This window comes from Pseudorca crassidens, chromosome 21, assembly GCF_039906515.1.
Source record: "Pseudorca crassidens isolate mPseCra1 chromosome 21, mPseCra1.hap1, whole genome shotgun sequence".
Lineage (NCBI taxonomy): Eukaryota > Metazoa > Chordata > Mammalia > Artiodactyla > Delphinidae > Pseudorca > Pseudorca crassidens.
Window position 1 is genome coordinate 5725105 of NC_090316.1, and position 12516 is coordinate 5737620.

Consider the following 12516-nt stretch of genomic DNA (forward strand, 5'->3'; position numbering starts at 1 on the left):
ACATGAATCAGAGTGACCCATGGTGTTTTAAGAATCACAGATTTCAGTTCTCTGGTGTCTCTGCTTTCCCAAGCCCTTCCAGGCATGGCCGCTTTGAAGGCTCACATCACCCCTGTGGAGTGGATAGAGCAGGTGCTTGATAAGTGAGGTCGGTGAAGAGGCAAAGAGTCTTCCTGAGCTGGAGCCGGGGCCTCCCAACCCCTAACCTGGCCTCTGTGCACCGAACCCCGCGGACAGGCTGACTGGTTTTGTTTTCATTTCCCTTCCCTCTTGGTGAAGAGAGAGTTAACTGACTGCTTCAGGTGTATAAAAATGTCCACTTGTAGCAACAACGGGGACATCGCTGGGATCCGAGGGACTAGAAAGGGTGATAGCATCGTCAGGAAGGATCTGGAACATATTACAAGGAAAGCACACCCTCCAAAGTCCACTTTATGGTTTGATTGCTGTGAATTTACAACGTGAAGACTAGATGTGGCATTCTTAGTCTCGAGAGATTAAGAAGAAAGATAGCTCTGTGTGTGTGTCAGGTTGCATGTGTGTGAATTCAGTTCCGTCAACTCTTAGGGAACACACGGTGTGTGCCAGGCCCGTTTTTGTCATTTGTGACAACCATGTCCCTGAGTGTGTTTTGAGATTTTTCATTTAACAGCAAAACGAATGCAGGGTAGTTGTTGAAAAACTCACACTTTACAGAAATACAGAAAGTCAGTCTTCTGTTAGTCTCCCCTTCTGCTCCCAACCCCCCCAAATTACTGTGAACAGTTTGGCAGGAGTCTTGTCGTATGTGTTTCTGCATCTCTATGTGCAAAAACACATATGTTTTTTTTTTATTGCAGTAAAATTGCTTTACAATGTTGTTAGTTTCTGCTGTACAGTGAAGCGACTCAGCTATATGTATACCTATATCCCCTCCCTCTTGGACCTCTCTCCCATCCCCCATCCCACCCATCTAGGTCACCACAGAGCACCGAGCTGAGCTCCCTGTGCTATATAGCAGGTTCCGACTAGCTATCTGTTTTACATATGGTAGTGTATTTATGTCAAACCTCATCTCCCAATTCGTCCCACCCTCCCCTATTTTAGTTGTCTTCTGAGAGTGCGTACACGATTCTGGAATTATGGAATTAAGAGAAGCAGGCCTGTCATTTTGAAGATTCACAGGCTGAGGCCTGGCAGGTGAAGTGACATGTCTAGACATCAGGAGGACAGTTTAGAGGCCCTCGTCCCGTGTCCGACGTTCTTGCCTGTAAACCCCACTGCCCTGCTTCTGAAGAGCTGGTTCTTTTTATCCTGTTAAAGGAATGCTGAGATCTCGGACGTGGGTTCTCTTTCTAGTCCACAGGAGATATTCTTAGCTGCTGAGCTGAATTTTAGAGTCCCGTTAGTCCCGTTGTCTCATTAACCTGAGCTCACACTTTCCTCTGTGTCCCCAAGGACCTCCAGCCCCTGCGGCCGCTGAGCTGCTGAGTACAAGGAAGCTGCCCAGGTGTGTATGGAGAGGAGAGGGAAGGGGACCGGGTCGAGGCATCTCCTCCCGAAGCTCCCAAAGAGGTGTGGGTTTCTGGCTTTTTCTTTCTTTTCTTTTTTTCTTAAGATAATGAAAGCACTCAAGTGTTTTTCTCCTTGTGAATATCCAGTAACCTCTAAATCATAAGCGCTGCCTGGGTAAGGAGGTAAACTTCGATTGTAATAGGGCAGAGCAGGGGCACGTGCAGAGCTGGTCCTGTGCCTTCCCCTCTGACTGTACGCCTTCCTCTCCGTTTCTGAGCTGCTTCTACCTTCCCCGCCCCTGGACCGGAGACAGGATGGCAAAGGAGACGAGGGCTGATTTCCCGCCAGGGTGACAGCAATCGCTTCAGCTCTTTCTGGCTTCCGATGTGTTAGACCCAGGGTCATATATTTTTAGCAGACCTTTCCCACCAAGCGGTCTCCAGGGAGCCACGTGATAGCCGGGTCAGAAGGAGGCTGCGGTGAGGTGTGTGGGGGCCCTGCCCTGCCCTCCTGTCCGCTGGTTCCCATGTGGGGCTTTGGCTGCTCTCCGGGGTTTCCAGCCTAGAACGGGCTTCTCAACTCCGGTAAAGGTCGCCCCTCGCGGGGCCTGTAAAATAGGAGGGATGTGCATGCTCAGCCTCTCACTCTGGCTTTGATCCTTACACGCGCGGGAACCGCAACGGGCTGCCCATCCTCTCCCACCAGAGCCAGAGCCCAGAGTAACGCAGAGCTCTGCGTCCGCTTCTCTGACAACCTCTTCTACCCCTCCCACTCGGCTCCTTCCTACCCCCCACTTTCTTTTTTAAAATTGTAACATTTCAAACCTATAGAAAATTTGCAAGAACTGTACAAAGAATCCCCACATCTCCCTCACCCAGATTCTCTGCGACCTTTCCTCTCTATTGATCTGTAATATGTACTACAGATGATGGAGTTCCCCATCACCCCTAAACAGCCGGTGCGTACCACCCAGTAGTCAGGACACAGAGTCTCTCCAAGAAGCCCCTCTGGGATCACTTGTCATGTCTTATCGGCCTCCTTCCACCTGGAATGCTTCCTCAGCCTTGGCCTGTTTCTACTCTTTTTGACCGTCTTCCGTTCTGTAGTTTGCACCTGAGCTGCGTCTGCTGACGTTTCCTGGTGACCAGGCAGAGGCAGGGCATTCCTAGCAGGATCCCATAGAAATCATGCTCCCTTTCCACTCCAAGGATGTTAGCCTTGATCACCTGCTGAAGTTGGTGTCTGCCAAGTTTTTCTACTGTGAAATCATCCATTTTTCCCTCTGTAGTTGATCAGTATTTTCTTGGGGAGGAATATTCCAATATAATGCCAATATCCTGTCCCTCATCAAACTCCCAGCCACCATTCCTGGCACATACACGGATGACCTCTGCCTGCATCACTACCACTATGGTGTTTCCAAGGAGTGATTCTCCATCTCCATCATTTCTTCTATGTTTATTAGCTGGCATTCCACTGAAGGACAAGCTTTCCCTTCTCCCTCATTGATTTGTTTTTTATTCATTATTTACTTATAATGAGTCTCTTCAGACTCATGGGTTCCTGTTTTATTTGATGCATTGTAATCTGATACTCTCATGCCTTATTTTGATGTTCAGATCTAAACCAGGCCACTGGGAGCCCTTTCAATAAGCGGGCTTCTGTGTGATGTGACGTGTTTGCATCATTCTTGATTTCCTTACTTTCTGGCATAAGTTATCCCAGTGGCATTTTGTACTTGCCCTGCCCCAGCCCTGGATCAGCCACTTTTCCAAGGCCCCCTGTTTCCTTTCAGTGGAGGCTGGTACGTAGACACCAAAATCTGATCACTCGGTGTGCCCACTGCTACTGCTAGTCATGTGTGTACACACATCTGTACCTATTTCTACATCTATCTGTGTATGTGTATTTTTAAAAACCCATGGGATCAAGCCAGTACTTGTAATCCTGGTCCAAGACCTCAGGGTTCTTCCCAGCCTTTCCTCTTTCCAGGTTTTAAATCCCTTCAGACAGTGAGAAATCTGACTTCCACGGATTCGCATCATCCTTAACATGTTTGTTTATTCACTCGATGTGCCAACCTCCCAAGCACTCCAGAGCGGCCCTCCCCTCCCTCTCAGATGCCTCTGCAGGGCACCCCTCCAGTTCACTGTCCTGCTTCCTCAGATGCCAGCATCTTCCAGCTGGGAGGTGAGGGACGGGAACAAGAAGAGAAGGGAAGATGGGAAAACCCCTGTTCCCTTTTGATTTCATTTCTGTTTGGGCTGAAAATTTAATGCAGGCAATTTGAGGAGAGGACCCAAGATTTATATTGTTGTGGCAGTTTCTTTGCCAGCAGCTTCATTCATGCCCTCATGTCGTTGAGCCCAGAGTGACAGTCGCTCCGTCTTTCCTTTCCCGTCACCTTTGTTGCTCGTCTTTCCCTCTGTCTTTGGTTTCCATGGTCTCTGCCTTTCCTTCTTCCCTCCCTCTTTCTCTCTTTCTCATCAATTTCAGGATTTGGAGTCGGGATGGCAACCATTTCAGTCCTTTTCTCTCTCCATAGCCCTGTTTAGATTTTTATTTCCTACTCTGTTTCAGGGCTGCAGACCTGGAAATATGTAATGTCAGTGATCGTGCCCCACAGATAGGAACCAATAATAGAGCAAAGCTAGAGGTCACGAATGTACAGGCGGGTTGTTACTCGGGGAATTAAGCTTCTGTAACGTAGAGTATAATACTCATCTTCCCTGGACAGATATAACAAGCTACTAGAGGATCCGGACTGGATGGGAAAGTAGTGTATAAAATATAAGAACTAGGTGCGTGATCCTCTGTGTATACATCCTTGTCCTTTATGGGCGAGACCTTCACTCCTGGCTGACTGCCTGGGTAAAGTGGGTGTGGCCTGAAGGCAAGTTACCTAGAAACTCCTCCCCCACTGCGTCTTGTTCCCCTCTAGGGCCCTCAGCTTCTTGGCCTTCTCTGCCGCTGCTGCTCTGGCTTATTCTTCCAGGACTCCACTCCTTTCCTTCCCCATCGAAGCCTCCCCTGCCCAAGGCTCCATAGCCTCTGATAATAGGGCAGCCAATTAATCTGCTAAGCGGAGCCAATAACAGGGTAGTAGGTGCTTATGAATAAAAAGGCCATGCTTCCCAGCTGCTACAGGAGCACACACTGCTTAGCTCAAAGAAAGGGTGTAGGGGCTGGAATCATGAGGTTCAGGGGCTGTGGGGTGGCAGGGGCAGGTGGGCAGGAGGGTCCTCCGGACACAGCCTGAGGCTGCTCCAGGGCCACCTGTGTGTGTGTGCGTGAAATCACCGGGTGTGAGAAAAGGAGTGGAACGGGGCGTGTCCACACGAGAACGCCAGCAGCAGCCTCGGAGGTGTTCTTGGAGTTTTCAAAGAGGCAGAGGATCTCCGGACACCAAGGCCTCTCGGTTTGAAATCGTCCTCTGCTCTGGACAGGATGAGAGTTTAATCTCCTGTGACACGTCTACTGGATTTGTGCATTGAGAAATCAATTAGTGTAATTGGGGCAATCGGAGACGTGAAACAGAGGGATCATTTACTGAGAACAAATGTCTGGAATTGTCTATTTTACCAGTGGAATTTCTCACAGTTGGTACAAGAAAATACTCCAAATTAAATCATTCAGGCTGAATGAGACTTTAGTTTTCTTCTTCTTCTTCTTAAAAATGTTAAAAGAAACACGGCCTGGCTGAGCTCTCCTCCCCTCCCATCAGACAGATTGCTCCTCAGAAGGATCCTCTAGACTGACATTTTACCTGAAAAAAACAGAGCAAAGGCAGAAGAAACTCCAGGTGTGCATGTTTGGCATGAACATTTTTGCCCAAAAGATCCTAAAATGGTTGTCTGCCGTGTTAAGACCATGTGGGACGAGATCATATGGGACCAGGTGGCCTCAGGGGCTCAGGATAGGGAGTTTCTAGGATGTAAAAAGCTTCGAAGAGCATTGCTCCCACCCTAACAGAGAGAGAAAAGCTTGGATAATCTACAGAATGACAGTTTTCCCTGAGCCCATCAGAGGGCTGAGGCCACAAGGCAATGGACGTTTAGCTGAATTCCAGAAAGCGCTGAGCCCTCCGGGGAGAGGGCCACCATTTCAGCTTTGGCAGAAGCAGGAGAGAAAAGCAGTTACCATGCAAGTGAAGTCGTCACAGACTCCCGCAGGCCGGTGTGGCTTGAGTGTGTCTGGAGCCCCAGGCCTCACCAGGTGCTCCTGAGAAATAGTGGGGTAAATCAGGAGGCCAGAGGACACCCATGGGCAGCACAGGAGAGCAGGTGGTGCCTGTGGCTGTGGGGTTGGGGCGTGGCCCCAGACTCTTCCCTTGTGTGAGGCCAAAACAGACCCTCTCCCCTTCAGACCTCAGGCAAAATCCCTTCTCCAGAGGGGGAGTAGTGGCAAACTCCCTCTGCCCCTGGGGAGGGTAGGAAACCTTCCAGCCCCAGGACAGGCAGAGACACAGTGCTGCTTCAGGAAAGGGGGAGGCACACCCCCTGTACTCCCAGGGAGGGCAGGAAGCCATTTGGGACAAATAACTAACTGCCTTATACCAATAAAAAGCAGAGGTCTGCTGCCACTGGGGGAGGAGCAAGGGAATCTCACTCAGCACCAAGTATACAGACAAGGCAGGTTTTGCTGCTGCAGAGAAGAGGGGAAAATGATGAAGAAAAAAATCCCACCTTTGAGGCCCAGGAGCAAAGCCTGCCTAGGACTGAAGCTGGCGCAGGACAAAAGAGAAGCTCTGCTCCTACCTTGAAACAAGGAAGAGCACAGGACTGCTGGCAGGGGGCAAGAGCGTGGAGAAAGACCCCAGCTGAGGCACAGGCAACATAAGGATGGCTGGAAGCTGAGCGGCAATCAGGATCACAGAACAACCCTCTGGCACCTTAGCTCCTACTCTGAGCTCCGGGTGACAGCAGCCTACCTCTGGAATAATCTGAAGGCTGTGTGCACCCGTGGTAACAGCAAAACCCAGGCGCAGGTCAGCTCCTGACTAGATTGACTCAGCCCCCATCCCCAGCCCTGTGCTAACAGCTTCACAGAAGCAGAGACATGTCCATTTCCAGGCACAAATTATTTCAGCCTCTACTGCTCTTCTATATATAGTGTCTGGCATTCAATTAAAAATTACAATACACACAGTAAGAAAAAAACAACAACAAAGAATTGTCAATAGACAAAGCAATCAACAGAACCAGACGTAGAGATGACCTGGATTTTGGAACTATCAGATGGACTTTGAAATAACTATGCTTAATATGTTAAAGGATCTAGTAGGAAAAGTGGACACTGTTCATGGACAGATAGGGGATTTCAGCAGAGAGATGGCAACTGTAAGAAAGAGCCCAATGAAATGCTAGAAATTTTTAAAAACTTTCATGGCAATGAGGAATTTCTTCAACAGGCTCCAGAGTAGACTGGACACAGCTGAGGAAAGAATCAAAGAACTTGAAGACATGTCGGTAGAAATGATCAAAATTGAAACAAAAAATAGAAAAAGAGTGATGAAAGAAAAACAGAAAAGAGCAGTCAAGGGCTGTGGAACAAAATCAGTTAGTCTACCATGCGCGTAACTGGAGACGCAGAAGCAGGTGTCTTCGGGAAGAAGAATTTGGGAAGCTGGCATTTTCCTGAGAAAAGCGTGCGGTTAAAAAAAAATGCCCACAAGTAGCTACTGCTTTGCTCCCTAGCTGCTAATTTAGCTGAAGAAGTTCCTCTAATATCCCTCCACCTCCTTCTTGTTTATCTTCTACACCCAGTTATTTGGGGGAGGAAATATGTGATTTCTCCCCATAATCCCCCTCAGTATTCTGTCTGCCCTTCAGCGTGGAGTGGAGTGGCTGTCAGGTTAGCAGGACTAGCTGCAAAGGTGCCAGGAAGATTCAGCGGCCTGCCTTTTACTCTTAGCCATAACTTAAACTTGATTTGACTCAAGCACACCACACGGATCCTGATTTTAAAGAGGTGGTAGATTGCAGTTCGTCTCTGTCCACAGTTTTAGTTGAGAACGAGTAGCTCCCAGAATTTGCACCCCTCCCCGCTTCAGATCTGAGCAATAACAAGTCTGCTTAAAGAAAAAGAAAGTATGAAATGTAGTATTTATCCATGAAACGCTCTTTTGAAATACTGGAAGTGGTCTCCTGCCTAGACTAGTTATGCCTCTAATAAGACAGTTGTACAAGCTCCTTTGGGTACATATGCCCTAAACTTGCTTTCAGGCTTTCAGCGACTTCAGCTGCTGGATGTGGCCATCCATCCATCTGCTGAGGCCAGTTGCTGGAGAAAACTCGCTGCAGTGGTTCTGGATGTTTGTATGGTCCTGGAATCCAGATGCTTCATGGAAGAAAGAGGAGGGCCCTTGATGAGAAGGGCCGGGAGCATAGTTTCTAAAACCTGAGCTCATGGGTTTCGAATTTAAACTCAGACATGTTTAAACTCACGTTGCCATTGTTCACGGACTTGCACCCCTGGCTGTGTGCAGACTGCCCCGAAAAGCCCTCTGCGAAGCTTTCCTGACCCCTTAAGCAAGCAGCTCCTTTCTCCTCTGTGCTACTATCAGTCTTCTACCTGCATTTTGGGCGTTTTTCACGTGATTTTGCATTTATTATATGCATCTCCTTTCTGTCTTAAACTGAGTTCTTTGAGGGTCAGGGTTTGTGCTTCAGGCATCCCTAGCGTAGTGCCAGGCACAGAACAGCTTCTCAGTAAACGTTTGCTGAAGCGGATTTAGTGCCTGCTCGGCGTGAGGTAACCGTAGTTGGGACAAGAGTTTGTCATAGCCGTGCCCCTGTGTGATTTTGTTCTGCACTAGATTCCTGGGTCTTCTTGCCCACCCGTCATAGCTGCGCCACATGGGCTTCTTCTGTGGCCCTGGTGAGGGAGTTGGATTCAGATCATCACAGTAATGGACTTGGAAGTAACTTAGTGTGACTATGTTGGACACAAATCAAAGATAAAGTAAGAAAAATAAAGTCATAAAGAAGAAAGAGATCTTTGAACCAGGATCCGAGGTGGAGGCTGAGTAAAACTATTAGAGACACAGATCTATGGATATTTAGACGGTCCCTTGCCTTCTGCCAGAGTTCAGCTTTGGGAGGGGGTATGTGACCCAGGGAGGGAAGCAGAGGGGCTTCCTAGGGACCAGGGCAGCGAGTAAAATCCTGGGGACCACCTACAGCGGTCGTGACCAGTCCCACACGGATGGTTATGGTGACGGAGCAGTCCCTCTAAGCTGCCTGGTAATCACAAAGGGAACCTGTGCTTTCATCAGCTGATGAAAAGAAACATACCATTTCCTAGGGTTAAAAAAAGCCCCGAACTCTTTCTTCCTGGGGCATCCAGGTTGGTTCTATATGTGACTGTGACCTAGAAAGGCTGTGTGACCTGAACCAATCATTTGACTTCTCTGGGCCTTGGTTTCCTCAGCATTCAGGGATCTCCAATAACCCTTTGGACGCCAGCATCCTCTGGGCAGACTGTGTGTCTAGAATCCCTGTGGATTGAGATCCTGACTCTGGCTCCAAAGAGCAGGGACAGCCACCCCTGGGGTGTTAGCAGCAAACATTAGTGTTTTCCTTGTAGACTGGCCACTTCCCCAGCTTTGAGGCATTCAGGACCAACGACTGCTCCTGGAAAGTGACTGCACCCCCCTGGGAGCGCTGAAAGCCCCGCGGTCAGCACACGCACGCTCGAAGCCCCAGCCGAGTCCCCTGCAGTGAGCAGACTGTGACGCCCACAGTGGTATGCCCACCCCGGATTCCCACATGACCACAGGGTGCCTGCGCTCAGCGCCCAGAACCTTCCAGACAAGGCGCTGCTGAGTGTGAAGAGGGGATTGCAGATGGCAGCGCTGGGGAAGGAGGGGCTCCCTCCGGTGCAGACCCTTCCCCGGGGTACAGTCAGGACGCAAAGCTGGAGAGAGTGGCTCCAGGCCCCCCGAGCGGGTCGCCTGACAAAGGCTTTGCTGCAAGTTTGTATTTTGCAGAGTGATTTGAGGGGAACTGGCTTCAGCCCCGAGCTCCTCCCCTCCCTCAGATTCCTGCAGTCACAGACCTGCTGTCTTGCCTTCAACCACTTTCTCCCTTTCTGTTATCAGAACGGGCTCTGACCTCGCCTTTATCTGATAAACTCATTCACACTGGGGTGTGGATTACTCACACCGCTTTGGACCCTACATTTTCACAGTGTCCAAAGTCTGCAAGAGGAAGAAATCTAACGGAGATTTTCAGGCATTGGCGAGAGGAAATATTGCAGCGGGCTCTCCCATCCCCTCCACATACACCCACCCTGGCAAGGCTGGCTGTGCTGACGGGCAAAGATTTGGCCAGCTGTACTCTGTGGGTTTGGGGCGCAGGGCGGGTCCGATCTAAATAGGAAGTAGGTAAAGTTCCCTTCAAGCCTACTCTGGGCTGTTCTCTGACACCCAAGGCACCAGTTATATTTGCCCCGTCCAAGGCCCCTGACGTAAAGAGGGTCTTATATGTGTTCCATTCTCCCATCATGAGGCACTGCTGTCAGGTTAGCGGGACTAGCTGCAAAGGTTACAGCGTTACAGCAGTAATCACTCAGTACTTTCCAGTGCAGGTTTTAGCAAAGCAATAGGGCTAATCTGTTAATGGGTTAATGCACTAGAACTCGCAGGCAGAATATTTGTGTTTTAATTGGAATCTCCTGAAAATGATGCCCTGATACAAAGGGAGAGTGGGAGTTTCGGGACCCCATGGTGGGGATGCAGAGATATTGGGTGAGCCAGGGACCCCTCCATTCACACCATCAGGAACCAACCCCTCCATCTTGGTGATGAGGGTCTTTCTTATCAGGCAGAGCCCACGGTGGCCCTGGGCTCCCCCCGAAAGGGGACGTGGGAGAACAGAGTTGACCAGCAGAGGAGACAGGAAGGAGGAGATGGGAAGAGGGGAGATTGCTGGTGGAGAGAGAGGGGGGTGGAGATCACTGACTGATGAAAATCATTCTCTGTGCGGAGCCGAGATCTACTTCTCCATTGGAACTGAAAGCTAGTTCCATCGTGTAGTCAGTTATTTGTGTTCTGAGTAGCTCTCTTTGAAGGCGGCTTTTGCCAGAAAGTTTCAAGACATCTAAGTGCAAGGGTCAGAAGGGTCTGAAGCAGGAGGGGACCAGTGAGCTTGCGCTGGCCGCTTTCTTTAGAGCCCGGGCGGCTGGAACTTTAACTACCCAGTGAGAGTTCTGCTTTCGTGGACTTGATGGTTGGCCCTGGAAAATGTTTGCTTGGTTTTTTTCCCCTAAAATTTAACTGTCAGACAAGCTTTGGTCACAGGCTGGCTCTGCCCTGCGCCTATGTCGACACCACTCGGGGTCTCCCCTTCGGGCCCTTTGCACGGCCCCTCGCGGTCAGGGACCTCGGTCCAGCCGCCTGGACCAGCAGGACGCACGGACCCTCTGACCCCGCCGTCCCTGCCTCTCTGCTCTTCACAGAATGGGCTGAACGGCTTGCATCTGGCCTCTAAAGAAGGCCACGTGAAGATGGTGGTCGAACTTCTGCACAAAGAGATCATCCTGGAAACGACAACCAAGGTACGTCTCTTGGTGGCAGGGGGTGGGGGGCGGGGCGGGAGGTTTCCATCAAAATTCACATATCGTACCAAACCCTAAAGACACAGAAACCAGCCCTTCATGACAGAGACCCAAGCCTGATTCTGAACTCCTCTCATCCTTCCAGTCACTTCCTAGCCCTGTGAGCCCCTGAAGTCACCTGAAAAACCCAGGACCCCATTTCCACAAGGATTCAGGAGGCCTTTATCCTCATCACTCGACTGTAAATCTAAAAATAAAACCCTTTGCCCAATGGCTTCATGCTTTCCCAAGCTAAGAGGTCCACAGGCAGGTGCCTTGGGTCCAAATCCTCGCTGAGATGTTTCATACTCTGTGACCTGAAGCAAGTCACTCAGCCAGTGAGAAGCCTCAGTTTACTCATCTTTAAAATGGAGATTATAATATGTAGTTGCAGGATTGGTATGAAAATCAAATGTGGTAGTGAATATATAATGCCTATATAGGAAGAAATCAATAAATATTGGTGACTATGTCGTTCATGAGGGCTGTGGAAGAGCCCACACCCTTCTCATTCATCCTTCTCCAACCCTGAGTCTTCCTTGGTCAGCCCCAAACCCATTTCCTCTCCTTACTGGGTCCCTTGAACAGTGAACAGTGTTCTGTTTACTCCAAGCATTTGTGTGATGTCACACCTCTCACAGCAGGACGGTTCTCCCCAAAGCAGTAGATTATAAACACCAGTGACTTAAGTCCAGAAACTGCAGTCATGAAATTGATGCACCTACATGTTGCAAAATCAGTTTCATTTCTTATGCATCTTATTTGTTTACTAAGCAACAAGCAGCCAGCATTTAAAAACAAACAAAATGAAACCAAAAGAATCACCTCTGTTTAACGTGTCAAGTACTGTTTCCTCTTCTCCCCCTTCCTTTGTTACATCCCATGGTTTTCTTCCTGGGCTGGTCCCTGCAGCCTCTTATTTTCCATTTGCTGTTTATTCAGCGTGGTCTCACGCACAGCCCCGATTTCAGTTCCACGCAGTTACCACCTCGTGAGCAGAGAACCAGAAGAACAACAGGTAGAGAACAGATATAATTTATGGTTATGAAGTGAACTTCCAAAATATTATGAAGGTAGACTCATCTCTCGAGGGAAAATTCTGTAATTTTCATGTCATTTCCCAAAGGTGAAAAGATCTCACGGATGAAATAGACTGATTTGCTCTTTCTGAACGTGTACAGAGCATTTTTTTTCTAACCCCGTGACAAATACCAATTGTTTCCACCCGGCTTCTTCTGCGGATGAAAGGGACGTGGTTATTTCTCATCCGATGCTGTCAGCTGCCTGGCCGCAAGCATGGTACCATCTGACGGGCTGTGGTGGCCAGAGTGGCTGTCCTCCCCCTGGCATCCCCACAAGAGCTGCAGAAACACTACGCTTCAGCACGTTTACTCTCTCCAAATTTCCCCCTTGGATCGGTATTCT

The 12516-nt window shown here is 49.3% G+C and overlaps 1 protein-coding gene across 16 annotated transcripts in view; it reads left to right on the plus strand.

Moving 5' to 3' along the window:
• The window catches only part of ANK1 (ankyrin 1), a 214031-nt gene that overhangs the window by 130420 nt on the left and 71095 nt on the right, over window positions 1–12516 (plus strand). For 15 of the 16 annotated variants that reach the window (XM_067721829.1, XM_067721826.1, XM_067721831.1 and 12 more), the window contains exon 3: window positions 10954–11052. In XM_067721829.1, the coding sequence (XP_067577930.1) occupies window positions 10954–11052 (99 nt within the window). Of the gene's footprint in view, window positions 1–9129; window positions 9241–10953; window positions 11053–12516 lie in introns of those variants that run through there. The other variant, XM_067721825.1, reaches the window with a different exon arrangement.